Source organism: Aulonocara stuartgranti (genome assembly GCF_965226115.1).
Source record: "Aulonocara stuartgranti genome assembly, chromosome: 23".
In the NCBI taxonomy this organism is placed as follows: Eukaryota; Metazoa; Chordata; class Actinopteri; order Cichliformes; family Cichlidae; genus Aulonocara; species Aulonocara stuartgranti.
The window spans coordinates 48,302,959-48,324,664 of record NC_138958.1 but is presented as its reverse complement, the minus strand read 5'-3'; the positions used below and the strand labels follow the sequence as shown (position 1 = coordinate 48,324,664).

At 42.5% G+C, this 21,706-nt stretch overlaps 1 protein-coding gene across 1 annotated transcript in view; it reads right to left on the bottom strand.

The window, feature by feature from the left end:
- Positions 1–21,706, bottom strand: part of LOC309701531 (NACHT, LRR and PYD domains-containing protein 12-like) — a 123,371-nt gene that overhangs the window by 75,745 nt on the left and 25,920 nt on the right. Inside the window, exons 7-11 of the mRNA XM_082525783.1 lie at positions 21,442–21,553; positions 19,092–19,156; positions 16,693–16,869; positions 13,972–14,169; positions 11,111–11,284 (exon numbers count right to left, since the gene is read on the bottom strand). Of these exons, the coding sequence (XP_082381909.1) occupies positions 11,111–11,284; positions 13,972–14,169; positions 16,693–16,869; positions 19,092–19,156; positions 21,442–21,553 (726 nt within the window). The remainder of the gene's footprint in view (positions 1–11,110; positions 11,285–13,971; positions 14,170–16,692; positions 16,870–19,091; positions 19,157–21,441; positions 21,554–21,706) is intronic.

Here is a 21,706-nt window from a genome sequence, read left to right as displayed (position 1 = left end):
AGACTTACACAGAATATATCCCCATAGACATACAAATAACATAATTTAAGTTTGATGAGTTTAACTGCAAAGCAGATAATGCTATTAGAAAATGAAATAAAGTAGAAAAACTTACTTTTTGGCATACAAATTACTTTTTTTCGTGTTAAATTGTCTGTGTTTGACAAAATGTGCTGATTTTTCACATGTGATAGCAGAACTGAGTTGGGCATGCACAGGATGAGTCACATCATTTGAAACTTAGCCCTGATTGGAGAAATTGGAAGTGTTACAACTGACCCACGTTACAACTATCCCCGGTCTCCCCTACAATATCCTTCTCTTAACTTTTACTCAACTTTTAGCATTTTTGTGCATATGGTACGGTGTTTGTTTGAAATGCTTTGTAACCATATGGTATGGTGTTTGTTTGAAATGCTTTGTAAAGCCTCTGGCGCAAATTTATTCAAATAGCACTGGGTGAACCTTGGAGTGGTTATATGTTAATTGCTGACTGGCAAGCTATTCTATACTTTTCTCTTGGCAAAACCGAGTAACCCACATTCCTGCAGGACTCTGTCTCTCTTTGTTGGCCCTGTGGCAGACTGGCAACCTGTTCAGGGTGTGTCTCCTGCATCTCGTCCTGTGAAACTGGGACAGGCTCCAGCTCCACCACAACCCTGAATTGAATAAAGCAGTAGAAAGTGACTGAACAGATGGATCTGAGTCTGATCTGAACTGTAGTTTCATTTTGAAAGAAACCTGCCTGCTGATGAAAACCATCCCACGTTTGCTTCCAAGAACTGCATCAAAGAGTTTTTCTGTTTTATTGAGTTCTTTGAACTGAACGTCAGATATGTCTGAGCTTGTTTTTATCCTCCTGCCTCCTGAATTTCCCAACCTCCCCACCACTTCTGATGTTATGTCTCTGATCTGATTCCAGTAAGATCCAAATTTTTCTTCAGCTTGCTGACTCCGGCAAACATGCAATAATTATGTCAGTTTAAGCAAGTTACTTGTCTTCCTTGGAACCCTTAAAATCCCCCGAGAGGTCACTTATGTTAAAAATAAATCTGACAAAATTTAAATCTTAACTGGAAATGTAGAAGATAATATAATAAAGGTATTACAAATTGTTACTTACAGATTTACATTTCAACATTTCAACTTCTAAACGTGTATTTTACTATGATCCTTCCTTCTTAGTTTAAATAATTTCAAAGCGCTATGACAGTAATCCCTGCCTTGACTCTTACACTGTCAGTTTTTTTAAATTTTAAAATACACAAGATAGTAAAATAATCAAGGACAGTCATATAAAAAAATTAAATAACTGCAAAAAACAAAACAAAACATATAAGTAGGTTAGGATCTCAAAAACCCATGTATCAAATATGACACCCTTGTCAATAGGGAAACCTGGTCATTTCTATTATGAAATATTCACTAATAACTTGGGGGGAATTATCTCTGACACAACATTAAATGACATCCTCCAGATTTCCAAATGTTGTGGTTTTAAACCTTTGAACTTTTCCATTCAGCTGTCTGCTGTTGCTGGTGAATGAAATCATCTCCAGCTTCACATTTTACAGTGAATCCAAAGCTGAATGTGTGACCCTTCAGTCACTGAGTTTATGGTGCTCTACATGTCTGATCGTCTCTCTGAGTCACTGCCAACATTCCTCTGAGTGATGCTTTTTCAGAGGAGCAAAGTTCTTGAAACTTCACAAATAGTTTACCAGGAAGGATAGAAATCTTCATTGTGTTTACAGAAAGTCGTTTGAGCACATGACAGTTACAGCATGTCTAAAAATAGTTCATTGACGAGAGCCATGATGGTGGCAAAACATACACATAGGACTCTCAGTTGTAAAATTAATAATTTATTTGGCTTAATTTATAAATCAAATCAATACAATGGCAAATTTATAATGACAGGTAAAGAATACATTTGTAATAGAGGTTTATACTGCTACTACTACTAATAATAAGAATTTGTTCTGAAATTGCAATGAACCCAAATGATGTCTGATACAAATACACATTTACTGGTTTTATTGGATAGTCATATTTTGGATTCAAATCCAAATTCTACTATCATCAGAAGTTTGGAGAAAATATTATGATAGTTCAAAACATAAATAAACAGAAACAAATAAATGAAATAATACAGTGATTCACAAATAGACACTTGTTCAAAAGATTTTATTTTATTCCTGTTTTCATTTGTGCTTTTCTTTGTTCGCTAAAGGTGCGCTGGAGGTCCAGAAAAAGAGAAGGAAAAGTTGCAGCCGTCTTTATTTCAAAATGTCCTTCCATTACAGAGGGAAGCTCCTCTCTTTCCTTGCAAGATTAGAGACTGCAGTGTGGAACCACCCATTGCAATGAATACCTTAAATAGTATAAACATATTTTACATAACAATGAACTGAATAATGTTATCATAGCCATAGCAAGATCAGCGAGTCACATTTCAGCATTTTTCTCCTTACAATAGGTGCTGCCATACGACAGAAACACTGTAGTGCTCCCCACTGCTCTGAGAAAATGTTGACGTCATTGTTGGCATTTTCACCACTGCTTTTTTGGAGTTGCCAATGACCATATTTAGATAAAAAGCTTGACGGCTAAGCTAGCTGCTAATACTAGCAAACTTGATTGGCAAGACACATATCTGCTAATTAGTGCTAAGAAACAAACTAAGTGCGCACAGTTTGTTCCTCCTGTGCAGAGAGGGTTAGTCTCCGAGCACTAAAAAGAAGAGAAAAGAGGAAGAGAGTAAAAAAAAGAAAAGAAAAGAAAAAAAAGAAAAGAAAAAAAAAAGAAATGTGATCAAAGTTACCTGTTTGACATCCTGATAGAAGAAAATCAGCTTCTTGGATCCGTTTGCAGCAAAGAATTCATGGATCAGACTGAACTGGAAGAATCAGACATTAATGACTCAAAGGTTCAACTCTGAGGAAGGATCACGTCTCTGAACTTACTCTGTCATCAGAGACGACGGCGTCTTCCACCGCCGCCTCCTCCAGGCTGCCGGCGTCGGCCAGCCTGCTCATCAGGTATTTATGTCGGGCATCCAGAGCTGCCCGCCGTTCCTCCTTCACGGCTCTCGCCTGTTTGGCTACTTCTCTCCTCGCCTCATTGGACAGCAGCATCGTCCTTTTACCAGACACCTGGAGAAACATCAGCTCAGTCTACAGACGCAGAGACCAGTGAGAGCTTGGCCCAAACATCTGCAGGTTTCTGAGGACCACGTTTGACCCTGACTGGAGGCATCGATTCTGAGTGTGACTGCCTAAACTGAGCTACTGTCCCCCCTCCACTGAGACGTTCTCCTGTGATGTGTCATGGGGGGAAGTGTTCCTCACGGTTGGACTCGTGACAAGTTCAGTCAGTTTATTCAAACTTTAAAAAGACGCATTTTCAGTCTCTGGATTTCAGCAGAAACAAATGTGAACACAGCACTTTTTGATTGAGTATAAAAGGATGAAAGAGTCAGTGATTAGTAACATTGTTGCTGACTGATGCTGTTGTAGAGCTGTCTTTGGATCCTCACCTTCCTGGAAGCCTTCCCTGGATTGCTCATATATCATTAACTTGTTTGTGTTCAGTAGAATCAGGTGTTGTGGATGCAGGTCGTAGCTGTGTGAGGCCTGTACAGTCAGCGCTGTGTGAGCGCTGTGTAACGTTAGCTTAGACTTCTTTCTGTTGTTATCATCCTTCAGGTTAATGTTGTTGTCATTATGCATCACAGGAAGTGTGGGTGGCTGTTAGCCTCACAGCTCATGGAGAGTTGCTGCTGCTCTGCCTCCTTTTTGATGTTTCTGCTCTTTGTGGCTTTGTGTTACTTTGTGTCGTGTCTGAAACAAAGTGAGTCCATGTTACTAACTGTAGTCGGCTCTCTGTCTCGTGCACAGCTGACTGTTGTCTGAATGAAAGTATTTTTGTACTTTGTGTAATCTGTTGGGTCTTTGAGCCCTTTTTAAACAGCATATGAGCCATATGTATGTGTGTATATGAAAGGTTGTTTGTAAGACATCAAATTGTTGCTTATTCTAGAGCTGCTGCTGTGCCTGATTGGTCTACTCGCTCGAAACTGAAGGTTGACTTGATTCTTTTGGTTTTTTACATTTTGTCAATAAACCAACTTCTTTATGATTTGAACGGCGTCTCTGACGTGTCACAGGCCTGTCAGCTTTCTTGGTGATTGGTATAGATTTGAGCTTCATGCTCTGGCTGTTGTTGGGTTTTCCTCTTTCATATTAAAGCTTTTGTCCTACATTTGGCTCTAAAGTCTAATTCTAATCCCAGCACTGTGTCTGGGTGTGTGATGCTTGTTTTCCTGCTCTTTCTCATGAAACAGTCACAACATTCTCAGTCCAACTTTCACTCTTTGCTGCGTTTGCTGCAGCTGCAGTGAACATGGTGCCGTTTGCCTTTAAGAAAGTTGTGCACAAAGGCTTTTTCTCTAGCAGACAGCTGTGTGGCTAAAAGTCAGATCATTTTTTACCACCTCAGTCACACTGGACTGAAACAAGAGTGAAACTAGGAAGAATCAGAGTTTGTCCAGTGACTGCACTGATTTTCTTCATATTCACAAACTGATTCTAAGTAGTTGCATCAGCTAATCACCCGGACACTGAGCGTCCAACACGCTCCCTGAAGGGAAACGATTACATCCTCCAAACAATCACAATCTGTCTCTGAATGACTGGAATTATTCTCTGATTTGTCAATAACTGGAGTTTATCAATGCAGACACGTTGCCAACATGATGAAGTCAGTCTGAGTCGCATCTCTTTGGCTAACTTAACTCAAGTGGTTGCCGACTATTCTGGTTCTATTCCCATATAACAGCAGGGTTGCTGAGCACCTCTGTCACTCTGCACTTATGTTCCCAGTTCTCTTTTGTGGAGGAATTTTCCAGGAATTCCTGGGACCAGCTTTCCATGAGAGACCCGATCAGGAGCGACTGTCCTGGACACTCCCAGCATCACAGGGACTCACAAACCCGTCTACCACAGTGAGAAGACTGATGGTCACAGGCCCACATGTAGCTTTAGATCACACGTGTGCACTTCCTGTGGTCACTGCTGTAACTCTAGACTCACCGAGGGGCCAGTGGTTGGTGAGGCAGCAGCAGCTGAAGTCATGTGACTAATGGCTCTCAGCTTCTGTCCTCCTATTCGCCGGTGTCCTTCACCTGTCACACCTGGTCAAGAAAGAGTGAGAATGTTCAGAGCTTTAATGGAAAAGAATATTATTACATATAAAAGGCCTCTAACAAGTATTGTAGTGTTAATCAGGATGAAGTCCATCATGAACACTTCAGAGTGGTTCAGACAGTCAGTGTTTCATCCACAGAGCCTCCAGTCTGCATATCAAAGGATCCTGAGGAATGACAGTGAACCCCGAGTTCCCCTCATTACATTCATGTGTGTGACTGTGAGGAAAAGGTGATTGTATGAACGTGTGTGAGCGAGTGAATGAGGCTTGTATCAGAGTGGAGATAATGTCAGCGGCACAAGCTGGACGCTGCAGGTGTCACATGTGAATCTGTGCATCAGTGTCTGCACCTTTGTGGAGGTGAAGCTCAGGAGGTTTGGATTTGTTCAAAGCTCTGTCTGCTCCATCTTTCTTTCCCTCAGGCCTCTCCAGATCAGGAAGGAGGTCCTGTTCTCCTTCTCCCTCCTGGATTTCTGGATCCAGGGAAGGATCAAAGTCTCTCAGCCCAGCATCAGAGCTTCTGGCTGGGGGAGGACTGGAAGTTTCAGCTGGAGGCTGAGAGCCTGGATCTGCCATCTGAGTCACAATTCAAATATTCTCAGTAATCTCAAAAAGCAACAGAAAGGTACCATTTTCATGAGCAGTGGGTTATCCAGCAGTTTGATTCATGTCAGCAGCATTTAGTTTGTAACTGCTGACTCACCTCTGGCTGTGTCCTGCTCTCAGGGTCACAGTGGACACTGTACCTTTGACCGAAGCTGCAAAGACAGTCAGCAGGGGTCTGGATGCATTCAGCACCACGTCCTTGTTGGGCAGACACCTTCAGTGACAGGACAGTTTATTATGCTGGTAACGTTAATAAGTCTGATCACCTGTAGAGCTCATTTAAACACATCAGCTGTAGAACATCATGTGTCATGGCGTGTCCAAACTCACAGGCTGCATCCTCCTGAGGACCCGGCCTTCAAGGTCTACGTGGGCCGGGTCCTCCAAAGGTCGGGTAGGCGGGTAGTGAGCGGCTGTGACGGTCTGGCCTTCAGATCCGCGTCACCGCTGTCTCGGTGGAGTTTAATAAACTCAGCCGTCTGCTCCTTGCTGTCTAAAATCTAACAGGACACTGGAGTAAACTCTCGACCGTCTCACACTTCTGTTTAATCACTTTTCTGTTTGACGTTTATTCAGCTGTGTGAAAACTGTAACTTCAGCCAAACCAAACAAACAACACTGAAAAAAGCCAAACGATAACATTTTTACGTGATCTAAGTGACTTATATATCATGTTTAAACCTGAACAGCCAAAGGCCGTGGGGGTCCAAAAACGATGTGCCGGGAGTCCGCTGTTCTCGCCGGCTCTAATGACCCTCGACCTCCCGGTTAGCTATCCAGATGGTGGGTAACAGACGTCTCCAAAAACGTCAGAGCACTTTTGCAAATATGTGATATCTTGACAAACCGAGCAGATATTTGAAGTTTACACTCCTACATTCTCAAACAGGAGCCCCAGCAGAGATGGATGGCTGGCGCGGCTCTCCGGAGCCCCCAGTCAGAGCAGATGCAGGGCCAGCAGGTGTGGAGACCCCTGGCTGAGGCAGCTGAAGCTGTGGGTGGCAGTCAGCCAGCTCAGGATGCCTTTTGGGCTGCAGCAGCATAAAATCCTCAGCAGGCTGGGTAAGCTTGCGTGAGCTCTCTGTGGAGGCTGTTGCAGCTGAGATGGCTCACCCGAGCGGTGCAAACTTAGTTACCTTCAAGGCTCCAGAGTCAGCTGAGGTCAGCAGCTCAGCCTCTGGGGAGGTTACAATCCCTGGAACAGCCAGGTCTCTACAACCAGAAACAGTCTTTGCATGTGCAGCTTCAGAACAAGACTTGAAGTTCCAGTTAGTGTCCGATGTCCCAGAAACACTCAGGTGCTCACTGAGCAATCTCTTGAGGCCAACACTCACAAAATCAAACCGTCTTTGAGCCTTTGTGGGAACATTTATCGTCAGTGCTGGAAAGGTGGAAACATCTGGGAGATGCAGCCTTAACACACTGGGCTTCACAAGTCCTTGGAGGCAGCTCACTAAACTCAGGGATGCAGACAAAATCAGCACTTGCAGGAACACAATGTGCCCTCTCACAATGAGCTTGGAAGCATAAACTGAGTTTTCCTCACTGACTGTTTCAGACAGGATTGTGGGAGCAACACAAAAAGCAGCTTCAGCTGGAAACACACAGTTTAGTGTCTTTGCTGCTCGCTTTAAGTCACAATAAACAGGAAACTCATTGTGTCTCATGTCAGAATCACTCATATACAGGAAAGGAAGAGGCGGAGCTTATTTCCTGCAGGGAGCGGTTAGCAGTCTGTGTCTTTCTCATTTCTGACTCCTAAAGAGCTGAAAAACACAGGCTGTTATTGGCTGGCTGACACTGGGATTAATGTCCTTGAAGCCAGCAGTCTTTAATGTCCAGGTTCAGAACGGGCAGGTGAAAAACAGTCCTTTATGTCCTCTGATGTTCAATAAACTGTCCTGATTACTGAGGGAGCAGAGAAAGTGTCTCCATCACTCACCACAGCTGGATGCTCTGAAATCCTGGAATCCAGCTGTGGAGAGGAGCGCCGGCGGCGTGGACGCAGTTTAGTAATCAGGGAACGGGAGACAGGAGGGAAACACAGCTGGGACCAATTACACACACGAGACAGGAAACAGTAACACAGGACTGTCAAAGTAAAACAGGAAATATAACACAGAGTCCAAAGTAAGGAGACGTGGGACACAGTGAAGACACAGAAACAGAAACCAGAACTATAATCACAAAACAAACTCAGAAACATAAAGAGTGAATCAGCTGATTCAGTGTTTGTGACAAAAACATGGATCCTGGTTAATAACTTTTATTTGTTTGTTTCTGTATTATTTTGTGTATCGTTCTTATGAGCTGTTGTTTTGTCAGTGAAATATTATTTCATTGTTTTAAGCTTTTTGTTGACTTTGAAGTGCTTAAGTTGATATTTTTGAACATTTAATTTGTTCGATTATTGTCGAGTCGATAAAACTGTCAAACGCACAGCTGCTTCCAGCACGGCCGGAGGAGAGGTGGCCGAGCAGACGCACAACACACACAGCTCACAGGTTTGCATTTCTATATATTGCAGATGTTGCAGAAATTGAGAGTAAAGAACTCAGAGATCCAGCGCTGTCTCCTGCCCCTTATTTATACACCACAACACAACGACAGGCGTAACTCACACAAACGGGTAACATGAGGCTCAGATGCTTTGGACGTGTTCACATATACTGGACACAGAATGATGAAGATGGAGCTGCAGGAAGGAGGAAAAGAGGAAAAACACAGAAAAGATTCACAGATGTGGTGAAAAAGGACACGACAGCTTCTGTTTGTTAGTTTGGTTTTTCTTTATTTGGTAAAGATTCAGAAATAAAGAGAAGATCACATGTTTGAATATCATATTAACGTTCTGTAATTACAACAAGTTGTAAAATCTTTCCAGAGTGAGACAGAGACTGTGCAGAGACTGTAGAAGGACAGAGCAGCAGCAGAGCAGTCCAGATACACTGATGATCCTCTGTCAGATCCAGAGGGACACACAGGGCAGATGCTGGACTCTACATTGTGTCTGACAGTGGAGCTGTTCTCAGAGCAGTTCACTCTGCAGCACTGACAGTCATCTGCACTTCATTCCTCTGTCAGTCACTGCTGGATGAAGCTCTCCTCTCCACCTCCCAGTAACATGGCCCAGTCAGAGCGTCTCTACTAGAGATGGCACGATACCACTTTTTTATGTCCGATACCGATATTATAAATTTGGATATCTGCCGATACCGATATGAATCCAATATAGTGTTTTTTAATCAACAAAACTGTTTTTTAAATATCTTGCCGCATTTTGTTTAAGTTCATACTCAAGTTTAAAACAACAACTACACTAAAGCTATTCTGTTATACCTGTATACATAAAAAATATTTCATAGTTCAGCAATACTGATCAATCTAATAAACATAAACCTACACCATCCTCCCTATTCTGGTATTTTAAAGAGTACTTAGCATAAATATTAAGCAGCCTAAATAATAGGGTTCCAACTCCCAGCAACAACAAAAATAAATAAATAAAAAATAGGGAACCACCCCTCACGCTCCACCTCATGATGCTTAATCGACGTAATCAACCTTAATTTGATGCAGTGTGAAAAAAAATGCACAGAAATCAATTATTTTTCAAGAAATATTAAATAGATTCAACATCTTTCTTCAACAAAATTGCAGACTGCACAGATGGTACCTTCCCAAAGGAAAAAGTACTATAGCTTACTAGGGTATATATATTAGACTTAATAGTCACTATATACAGTAATGGACTTCTATTCATTTTACATCAAATTAAAACTTTGGGTGTCAGATAATTATTTATTAAAAGCTAGACATTTTAAATGAGAATAAGAAAGAAAAGTATGTCTTTGTGCCCCCCTTTTCCCTGTTAATGCCCTATTGGCCCCCCTGGCTAAACTTTGCTAGATCCGCCCCTGCACAGTTACCAGCCGTCAGCTGTAGAAAAAGATCCTGGTGTAGAAAGTAATATTAAATAAATTGTAACAACAGCTTATCAAGCTTAAACGTGCTGCTGTTGTTCAGCCGCTGGTTTGCTCTTTCTGGCGCAAAGTGGACCAAAAACAAACAAGTGAGGCGGACTCGCGACAGAAAAGCCGATCAGCTGATCATTTAAGCAGTTTCATGATTGAAGTAGCAGCGAGAGCGAGAGGCAGTCGCTCGTTAAGCTTAACGTGGGAATGCTTTACAAACATTCAGAGATGGACTTACACACTTGCTTTACTTCTCTCGGGGATAACTTTGTCGGAGATGAAATGCCGGGTTGCTAGCGAAGCTCCAAATGCTATCCAGACCACCGACAGGTCCCGCATGCCACAGCTGCTCTATCACGTGATGCATACTGCTCCGACTGCTAACGTTCTGAGGTGAGTTACGGCGTGTTGCAAGTTTTGTGAGGTGCTTTCGTGATATTTAATGGATCGGATTACATTTTTTATTTTTCTCCGATATCCGATCCAGTAATTTAGGTCAGTATCGGACCGATACCGATACGTAATATCGGATCAGTCCATCTCTAGTCTCTACACACAAGCTGCTGCTGCTTCAACCTCTCTGGATCATCAGGACACAGCTGCTCCTCTCTCAGCACACACACCGTCCTGTTTACCATCATCACCTCCTGCAGAGAGAAGGAGGAAGAGCAGAGGAGATAAACGAGTGTTTCCAGAGACTCTTCATCAGCTGTCAGTCAGTGATGCAGCACATCCAGTATAAAGAGCAGCAGGGACGTCAGTGCTGGGACTGTACTAGGACTCATTGTTGCTTCACTTTTTCTAATCTTTGGATTTTTATTGAAGTTGCTGAAAATGTTTTTCCCTCCTAGTTTGAGTTTGGACTTTCATTCATTAGAAGAACCTTGGTGTGTCCACTCTGAGCTCTGTAGGAACCCCAACAACAAGCCCAACAATCCAGATGGACGGTTCCAGCTGTTAACTGGAGGAATTCCATCCAAACATCTGCTCTCACTAAATTCTTCCTCACCTACAGACTGTGTTCTTCACTGCTTTAAACTTGGAAATCAATGCAGTCATTGGTCTGCGTGCTGCTTTGTTCAGAGAGCTGATTGGCTGTTGACAGTGTTTGATCAGAGCGTGTCAGCGGTTACTATGGTGACCATAAAGGTGAGAAACAGGAAGTGTTTGTGTCCAATCCTGAAGCCTGTCACCGTTCTCCTCTCACAGCTTCACTGAGAAGCTGCAGCTTTACAGGAAACACTGGATCTTTGTTTCATACTGACTGTGTTTAGTACAATACTGCTGACAGCACCACCCACTCACTCCATCACTCTACTGACCTCAGAGTCTCCAGTCTGTAGTCTGGACTCTGCTGAAGATCAGACAGCTGCTTCACATCTGGATCCTTCAGGTTGTTCCAGCTCAACTCCAGCACTCTCAGATGGGAGGGGTTGGACTTCAGTGCTGCTGCCAGATAATCACAGCTGATCTTTGACAAACCACAGTATTTCAATCTGTATAAAGAATGAAAGATGTAAGTTTATTAGACAAAGTGCTTGAAATCATTCAGTGTTTCATCATCTGTTCAGAGCTGAAGAAGGTTCAGAATGTAGAAGTTTAGAAAATGGAAACTCCAAACAGCTGAAGCCAACAGGAAGCAGCTTCAAACAAACACAACAAGAGAAAAAACTCTGAATGTTTCACATTAAAGTCGTACATTTCTCATAAAAACAGGACAAAGACTTGAAAAAGTCGTGTTTTTCCTTCCAGGAACCACATGGCTTCACTTTTAAAGGTGAAGTGTGACAGAAATGGACATATTTGAAGTCCAACACCTTTTTCCAGTCACATTATTAAAGCAGACAAACTACAAGCTCATTTTCATTCCAACAAGTCATCTTCTGACCTGGACTAACAACACTGGTCTCTATGTGCAGCTGGCTGTGAGACCAGTGCTCAGGGAGCGTCTACAAAGTGCAACACTGAAAGAACATCACACACTCATTTGCTTCCAGCACTTTCACACAAACATCTACTGTCATCATTGTCACCAAACTCTGTGGATCCTTTATTGCAAATTCAAATGGGATCAAATGGTCAGACAAAAGAGGGTTATGAGGAAATATGATGAAATGTTGTGTATTAGCAGCAAGTTATTGAATCATTTTCCTCAGAAACCAAACAAAATGATTGACAAACATGTTTTTACAAACTCAGTGTTGGACTTGGATCAGCAGGATAAGCTGATGTTTAAAGGCATTTGAGTCTCGCTGTATGAGAGTCCAGTTCTTACTCAATATTTATGGATGAATGAAACAGAGACTGCAGCGTGTTGTGCGCTCTGCTGAGAAGGTGATTGGCTGCAGACTCCCATCTTTGCAGGACCTGTACACCTCCAGGACATTGCGGCGTGCAGCTCGGATCTCAGCTGACCCTTCTCACCCTGGACACAGTCTGTTTGACCTGCTCCCCTCAGGCAGGAGGCTCCGGTCCATTCGCACCAGAACCTCTCGCCATAAGAACAGTTTCTTCCCCTCTGCTGTTGGACTCATGAACAATAACCATATGACTGTTCCCATCACTAACACATGACCCTACGCTGTGTTCACTGCATCATTCCATGTTTGGCACTGATCACCACCTGCACTCATGTATATATCATTCAACGTAGCACTCTTAATTCTTATTCTCATGTATATATCTCATGTATATCTCATGCACATATCTTCCCACGTAGCACTTTTAATTCTTATCCCTACTTTTATTTTTTTCCATGTCTATTTAAGTGCTATTTATGACACTATGTTTGCACTGAAGCACCGCAGCAATTTCCTAATGTTGTAAACCTGCTCAACATTTGGCAATAAACCCCTTTCTGATTCTGATTCTGATGATGTTCTTTCAGTGTTGCACTTTGTAGACGCTCCCTGAGCCTCACAGCCAGCTGCACATGGACCAGCTGACATTACCCAGCATTAGAGGCGGCTGTAAAAAATTCATGTTCCCATTTAAATGGTTTTAATTTGAATAAAACGATGTTGATTCATTCAATCCTGAATCGATGTTTCATATAAATGTATTTTGCCAGAATCTCAGGTTAAAGCTCACAAACTATTTCAACAAGCAGCAAACAGCTAAAACAGTAAATGAGAGCAGCTAAACACACAAAGATGGAAACAGAGCGTGGATCGTTCACTCCACGGCACGTACACGGACACGCCGTCGGGGCTGAAAGTGGACAGCTCACAGATCCTGAAGCTGCAGGTTTCATCTGTCTCCAACCAAAACTGAGTGAAGCAGCAGCAAAAGAAGATCCAAACTCTGCTTCACGTTTGATCAATATGCTCATGAATTCTCTCTGACTTTGGCTGTTCCTGCCTGCACAGCTCTCTCTCTCAGTGTACTCCAAGAACAGCTTCAAACATCTGTTTCTGCATCATTCACTGTTTATTAGCCACCAGTCTGCTGTTGTGTTCAGTGCTGTCGGCCTCTGACAGTAAAGCCTCATTTCTGCTGTTCCATGGAAACTTTTTAAAATGATGACAGATTACAAACTCTCAGCTGTGTCTGTAATCAAACCTCTGTAACTTTGCTTCACTTCAGCAGCATCAGCTCATGTTCACATGTTGCTTCATGGTTTGCTTCAGTTTTTGATCGACTGCAGAACATTTTGAAGGTTATCTGCTATAAAAAGCCAGAAGAGGAAAATCTGCTTCATGTGTTTCTGTTTGATCCTCAGTGACTTTGACACAAAGGCCTCTGCTGTGATGATCACACCTCTGATCAAGTCTCACAGTGTCACAACTGATAAATGATCAGAGTTAGAATATTTCTGACTGTCTGCTGTGTGCCGTGACCTTTGACCTGCTAAAGACAGTCAGCTGTGGATTATTCATTGTTGTGTCTGATACTTAGAACTGTGAGGAAGAAGCTACACAGTTAATCAGGGTCCCCTCTCTCTGAATCAGGAAAGGTGGGCAGGCCGCGTGTGGGCCGCGGGCCATACGTTGAGTATCACTGTTTGAAATGTGAACATTGTTCTGCTGCAGTCAATGGACTAAACCAGAGAAGAAGAAAACAGACTTTACCATGAAGATCCTCAGTGTGGATCAGTATAATATCAGCCTGATGTCTGCAGTTTAGTGTCAGCACAACTTTCACATCATATTCATCTCAGCACAACTAAAACATGCTGACTGACCTCAGAGTTTCAAGTTTACATCCTGGACTCTCCAGGAAACCACACAGATGCTTCACTCCTGGATCCTGCAGGTTGTTGTTCTTAGTCAAAGACAAGAAGTCATTACTCAGGTCCAGCTCTCTCAGATGGGAGGGGTTGGACTTCAGTGCTGCTGCCAGATAATCACAGCTGATCTCTGACAAACCACAGCTCTGCAATCTGTATAAAGAATGAAAGATGTAAGTTTATTAGACAAAGTGCTTGAAATCATTCAGTGTTTCATCATCTGTTCAGAGCTGAAGAAGGTTCAGAATGTAGAAGTTTAGAAAATGGAAACTCCAAACAGCTGAAGCCAACAGGAAGCAGCTTCAAACAAACACAACAAGAGAAAAAACTCTGAATGTTTCACATTAAAGTCGAACATTTCTCATAAAAACAGGACACAGACTTGAAAAAGTCGTGTTTTTCCTTCCAGGAACCACATGGCTTCACTTTTAAAGGTGAAGTGTGACAGAAATGGACATATTTGAAGTCCAACACCTTTTCCCAGTCACATTATTAAAGCAGACAAACTACAAGCTCATTTTCATTCCAACAAGTCATCTTCTGACCTGGACTAACAACACTGGTCTCTATGTGCAGCTGGCTGTGAGACCAGTGCTCAGGGAGCGTCTACAAAGTGCAACACTGAAAGAACATCACACACTCATTTGCTTCCAGCACTTTCACACAAACATCTACTGTCATTATTGTCACCAAACTCTGTGGATCCTTTATTGCAAATTCAAATGGGATCAAATGGTCAGACAAAAGAGGGTTATGAGGAAATATGATGAAATGTTGTGTATTAGCAGCAACTTATTGAATCATTTTCCTCAGAAACCAAACAAAATGATTGACAAACATGTTTTTACAAACTCAGTGTTGGACTTGGATCAGCAGGATAAGCTGATGTTTAAAGGCATTTGAGTCTCGCTGTATGAGAGTCCAGTTCTTACTCAATATTTATGGATGATGTTCTTTCAGTGTTGCACTTTGTAGACGCTCCCTGAGCCTCACAGCCAGCTACACATGGACCAGCTGACATTACCCAGCATTAGAGGCGGCTGTAAAAAATTCATGTTCCCATTTAAATGGTTTTAATTTGAATAAAACGATGTTGATTCATTCAATCCTGAATCGATGTTTAATATAAATGTATTTTGCCAGAATCTCAGGTTAAAGCTCACAAACTATTTCAACAAGCAGCAAACAGCTAAAACAGTAAATGAGAGCAGCTAAACACACAAAGATGGAAACACAGAGCGTGGATCGTTCACTCGACGGCACGTACACGGACACGCCGTCGGGGCTGAAAGTGGACAGCTCACAGATCCTGAAGCTGCAGGTTTCATCTGTCTCCAACCAAAACTGAGTGAAGCAGCAGCAAAAGAAGATCCAAACTCTGCTTCACGTTTGATCAATATGCTCATGAATTCTCTCTGACTTTGGCTGTTCCTGCCTGCACAGCTCTCTCTCTCTCAGTGTACTCCAAGAACAGCTTCAAACATCTGTTTCTGCATCATTCACTGTTTATTAGCCACCAGTCTGCTGTTGTGTTCAGTGCTGTCGGCCTCTGACAGTAAAGCCTCATTTCTGCTGTTCCATGGAAACTTTTTAAAATGATGACAGATTACAAACTCTCAGCTGTGTCTGTAATCAAACCTCTGTAACTTTGCTTCACTTCAGCAGCATCAGCTCATGTTCACATGTTGCTTCATGGTTTGCTTCAGTTTTTGATCGACTGCAGAATATTTTGAAGGTTATCTGCTATAAAAAGCCAGAAGAGGAAAATCTGCTTCATGTGTTTCTGTTTGATCCTCAGTGACTTTGACACAAAGGCCTCTGCTGTGATGATCACACCTCTGATCAAGTCTCACAGTGTCACAACTGATAAATGATCAGAGTTAGAATATTTCTGACTGTCTGCTGTGTGCCGTGACCTTTGACCTGCTAAAGACAGTCAGCTGTGGATTATTCATTGTTGTGTCTGATACTTAGAACTGTGAGGAAGAAGCTACACAGTTAATCAGGGTCCCCTCTCTCTGAATCAGGAAAGGTGGGCAGGCCGCGTGTGGGCCGCGGGCCATACGTTGAGTATCACTGTTTGAAATGTGAACATTGTTCTGCTGCAGTCAATGGACTAAACCAGAGAAGAAGAAAACAGACTTTACCATGAAGATCCTCAGTGTGGATCAGTATAATATCAGCCTGATGTCTGCAGTTTAGTGTCAGCACAACTTTCACATCATATTCATCTCAGCTGTCAAGGGTAGTGTCGTGGATGAGAGAAGGAGGACCCAAACGCTGGACTCACAGGCAGGTAGATGAAGGTGGATGTTTATTGCCGAAGGAGTGAGCAAACAGTACAGAGGGAGGAAATGGCTGGCTGACTGAATGAACAAAGGACTGACTGACTGACTGACTGACTGACTGGCTGGACATACAGACGACATTGACATACATCATTAATGACCCGACATTGAATGGGTAGAACAGAGGGCTTAAATACACAGACTGGTGATAATGATGATAATGAGAGACCGGTGAGTACACAGCTGAACATAATGCACACAGACCAAGGCTAACACAATAAAACAGGAAGTGGAACAGGCAGTAGATAAACAGTGAACATGAACTAAGAATACTGGGTCAAAGACCCAGAAACCCTGACATCAGCACAACTAAAACATGCTGACTGACCTCAGAGTTTCAAGTTTACATCCTGGACTCTCCAGGAAACCACACAGATGCTTCACTCCTGGATCCTGCAGGTTGTTGTTGTCGCTCAGCTCCAGCTCTCTCAGACGTGAGGGGTTGGACTTCAGTGCTGCTGCCAGATAATCACAGCTGATCTTTGACAAACCACAGTTCCTCAATCTGTATAAAGAATGAAAGATGTAAGTTTATTAGACAAAGTGCTTGAAATCATTCAGTGTTTCATCATCTGTTCAGAGCTGAAGAAGGTTCAGAATGTAGAAGTTTAGAAAATGGAAACTCCAAACAGCTGAAGCCAACAGGAAGCAGCTTCAAACAAACACAACAAGAGAAAAAACTCTGAATGTTTCACATTAAAGTCATACATTTCTCATAAAAACAGGACAAAGACTTGAAAAAGTCGTGTTTTTCCTTCCAGGAACCACATGGCTTCACTTTTAAAGGTGAAGTGTGACAGAAATGGACATATTTGAAGTCCAACACCTTTTTCCAGTCACATTATTAAAGCAGACAAACTACAAGCTCATTTTCATTCCAACAAGTCATCTTCTGACCTGGACTAACAACACTGGTCTCTATGTGCAGCTGGCTGTGAGACCAATGCTCAGGGAGCGTCTACAAAGTGCAACACTGAAAGAACATCACACACTCATTTGCTTCCAGCACTTTCACACAAACATCTACTGTCATTATTGTCACCAAACTCTGTGGATCCTTTATTGCAAATTCAAATGGGATCAAATGGTCAGACAAAAGAGGGTTATGAGGAAATATGATGAAATGTTGTGTATTAGCAGCAACTTATTGAATCATTTTCCTCAGAAACCAAACAAAATGATTGACAAACATGTTTTTACAAACTCAGTGTTGGACTTGGATCAGCAGGATAAGCTGATGTTTAAAGGCATTCGAGTCACAACTGATGAGGTGTTTGTGTGGAAATCTCTTAGTGGGACCAAAGAGAGAAAAAGCCCTGGTCCTGATGCTGTGGGAGGGAAATGATTGAAGTGTGCTGTGAGGAACTGACTGGGAGATTTTCACACATTTTCCAGTCCTCCTGGGAACAACAGGAAGTTCCCAGCATATGGAAACAAAGGTTAAGTGTCCTATGGCACTCAGTGATGATGGTGCTGTGGCCCCACCACCTCCACCTCTTTGTAAAGGAACTAACTGTAATCTGAAGCTTCAAATGGAACTAAGACTTCCTCCACTAGGTGGCAGTGTCTGATGAGAAAGTGTTAGTGGAGCTGGCCTGGAGTCAGAAACAGGAAGATGCAGGATTTGGGCTGAAATGGGCAAAAGTGGTTAGCACTAGTGCCTTAGAGCAAGAAGGTTGTAGGTTGAAGCTTGTTGGTCAGCTGGGCCTTTCTGTGGAGGTTGGATGTTCTCCCACAGTCCAATGAAATGCTGCTTAGGTTCATTGGTGCTTCTACATTGGCTGTAGGTGTGGATGTGAGGGAGTGCTTCTCTGTCGCTCTCTGTTGGCCCTGTGATGGACTGCTCACCTGTGCAGGTGGACCACGCCTCTTGCCCTATGACAGCTAGGGCACAGGCTGCAGCCCTGTGAGCCTAAGCTGAATAAACAGTTAGCAAAAATGATCCATAGATGGCCTGAAATCCCCCAGTTAGCAGTTTGGTAGATAGCTATGACATGCTAATCCCATCCAGCAGCTGTATTCTACCTGTAAGCTGATCCCTGCTGAGCCAAAGCACTTTTTCATATACAAATTACAACCTTTAATAGAAACCTATTGGTCAGCATCTTATTAGCCTGCTGTTAGCTTCATTCCACAGAAAACTGAGAGAAACTAACAGAGTTGATAAAGAATAAAGAGAAATGTGCTGATTTAAAGCCTTTGAAGTGCTTCAGATGATCTCTGTCCACTTCTGTCCACTCATTCATTCATGTAAGCTTTCTAATGCAGCTTTGATCTTCACAGTCTGCTTGATGAAACTCATTCTAACCCTGAATGTCAGAGTGTTCCTCCTTCTCTTTCCCATCATTCATGCTGGCAGTGGAGGAGATTTGGATGTTGGACTGTGTTTTGGATGATGTGTGTATGTTTGTGTGGGACTGCTGTCTGTAAAGCAAACACACATTTTGCTTTGGATTTCAGTGTCACACAGACTTTAAGGTGCAACGAAGAGTTTGAGAGTTTCACAGTGAATTTTCCAGTGGAGGATTTTTCTTCTTCTTTGAAGGTTTGAAATGTGAACATTGTTCTGCTGCAGTCAATGGACTAAACCAGAGAAGAAGAAAACAGACTTTACCATGAAGATCCTCAGTGTGGATCAGTATAATATCAGCCTGATGTCTGCAGTTTAGTGTCAGCACAACTTTCACATCATATTCATCTCAGCACAACTAAAACATGCTGACTGACCCCAGAGTTTCAAGTTTACATCCTGGACTCTCCAGGAAACCACACAGATGCTTCACTCCTGGATCCTGCAGCTTGTCGTTGGAGCTCAGGTACAGCTCTCTCAGATGGGAGGGGTTGGACTTCAGTGCTGCTGCCAGATAATCACAGCTGATCTTTGACAAACCACAGTTCTTCAATCTGTATAAAGAATGAAAGATGTAAGTTTATTAGACAAAGTGCTTGAAATCATTCAGTGTTTCATCATCTGTTCAGAGCTGAAGAAGGTTCAGAATGTAGAAGTTTAGAAAATGGAAACTCCAAACAGCTGAAGCCAACAGGAAGCAGCTTCAAACAAACACAACAAGAGAAAAAACTCTGAATGTTTCACATTAAAGTCGTACATTTCTCATAAAAACAGGACAAAGACTTGAAAAAGTCGTGTTTTTCCTTCCAGGAACCACATGGCTTCACTTTTAAAGGTGAAGTGTGACAGAAATGGACATATTTGAAGTCCAACACCTTTTTCCAGTCACATTATTAAAGCAGACAAACTACAAGCTCATTTTCATTCCAACAAGTCATCTTCTGACCTGGACTAACAACACTGGTCTCTATGTGCAGCTGGCTGTGAGACCAGTGCTCAGGGAGCGTCTACAAAGTGCAACACTGAAAGAACATCACACACTCATTTGCTTCCAGCACTTTCACACAAACATCTACTGTCATTATTGTCACCAAACTCTGTGGATCCTTTATTGCAAATTCAAATGGGATCAAATGGTCAGACAAAAGAGGGTTATGAGGAAATATGATGAAATGTTGTGTATTAGCAGCAAGTTATTGAATCATTTTCCTCAGAAACCAAACAAAATGATTGACAAACATGTTTTTACAAACTCAGTGTTGGACTTGGATCAGCAGGATAAGCTGATGTTTAAAGGCATTTGAGTCTCGCTGTATGAGAGTCCAGTTCTTACTCAATATTTATGGATGATGTTCTTTCAGTGTTGCACTTTGTAGACGCTCCCTGAGCCTCACAGCCAGCTGCACATGGACCAGCTGACATTACCCAGCATTAGAGGCGGCTGTAAAAAAATTCATGTTCCCATTTGAATGGTTTTAATTTGAATAAAACGATGTTGATTCATTCAATCCTGAATCGATGTTTAATATAAATGTATTTTGCCAGAATCTCAGGTTAAAGCTCACAAACTATTTCAACAAGCAGCAAACAGCTAAAACAGTAAATGAGAGCAGCTAAACACACAAAGATGGAAACACAGAGCGTGGATCGTTCACTCGACGGCACGTACACGGACACGCCGTCGGGGGTGAAAGTGGACAGCTCACAGATCCTGAAGCTGCAGGTTTCATCTGTCTCCAACCAAAACTGAGTGAAGCAGCAGCAAAAGAAGATCCAAACTCTGCTTCACGTTTGATCAATATGCTCATGAATTCTCTCTGACTTTGGCTGTTCCTGCCTGCACAGCTCTCTCTCTCTCAGTGTACTCCAAGAACAGCTTCAAACATCTGTTTCTGCATCATTCACTGTTTATTAGCCACCAGTCTGCTGTTGTGTTCAGTGCTGTCGGCCTCTGACAGTAAAGCCTCATTTCTGCTGTTCCATGGAAACTTTTTAAAATGATGACAGATTACAAACTCTCAGCTGTGTCTGTAATCAAACCTCTGTAACTTTGCTTCACTTCAGCAGCATCAGCTCATGTTCACATGTTGCTTCATGGTTTGCTTCAGTTTTTGATCGACTGCAGAATATTTTGAAGGTTATCTGCTATAAAAAGCCAGAAGAGGAAAATCTGCTTCATGTGTTTCTGTTTGATCCTCAGTGACTTTGACACAAAGGCCTCTGCTGTGATGATCACACCTCTGATCAAGTCTCACAGTGTCACAACTGATAAATGATCAGAGTTAGAATATTTCTGACTGTCTGCTGTGTGCCGTGACCTTTGACCTGCTAAAGACAGTCAGCTGTGGATTATTCATTGTTGTGTCTGATACTTAGAACTGTGAGGAAGAAGCTACACAGTTAATCAGGGTCCCCTCTCTCTGAATCAGGAAAGGTGGGCAGGCCGCATGTGGGCCGCGGGCCATACGTTGAGTATCACTGTTTGAAATGTGAACATTGTTCTGCTGCAGTCAATGGACTAAACCAGAGAAGAAGAAAACAGACTTTACCATGAAGATCCTCAGTGTGGATCAGTATAATATCAGCCTGATGTCTGCAGTTTAGTGTCAGCACAACTTTCACATCATATTCATCTCAGCACAACTAAAACATGCTGACTGACCTCAGAGTTTCAAGTTTACATCCTGGACTCTCCAGGAAACCACACAGATGCTTCACTCCTGGATCCTGCAGGTTGTTGTTGTAACTCAGGTTCAGCTCTCTCAGATGGGAGGGGTTGGACTTCAGTGCTGCTGCCAGATAATCACAGCTGATCTCTGACAAACCACAGCGCTCCAATCTGTATAAAGAATGAAAGATGTAAGTTTATTAGACAAAGTGCTTGAAATCATTCAGTGTTTCATCATCTGTTCAGAGCTGAAGAAGGTTCAGAATGTAGAAGTTTAGAAAATGGAAACTCCAAACAGCTGAAGCCAACAGGAAGCAGCTTCAA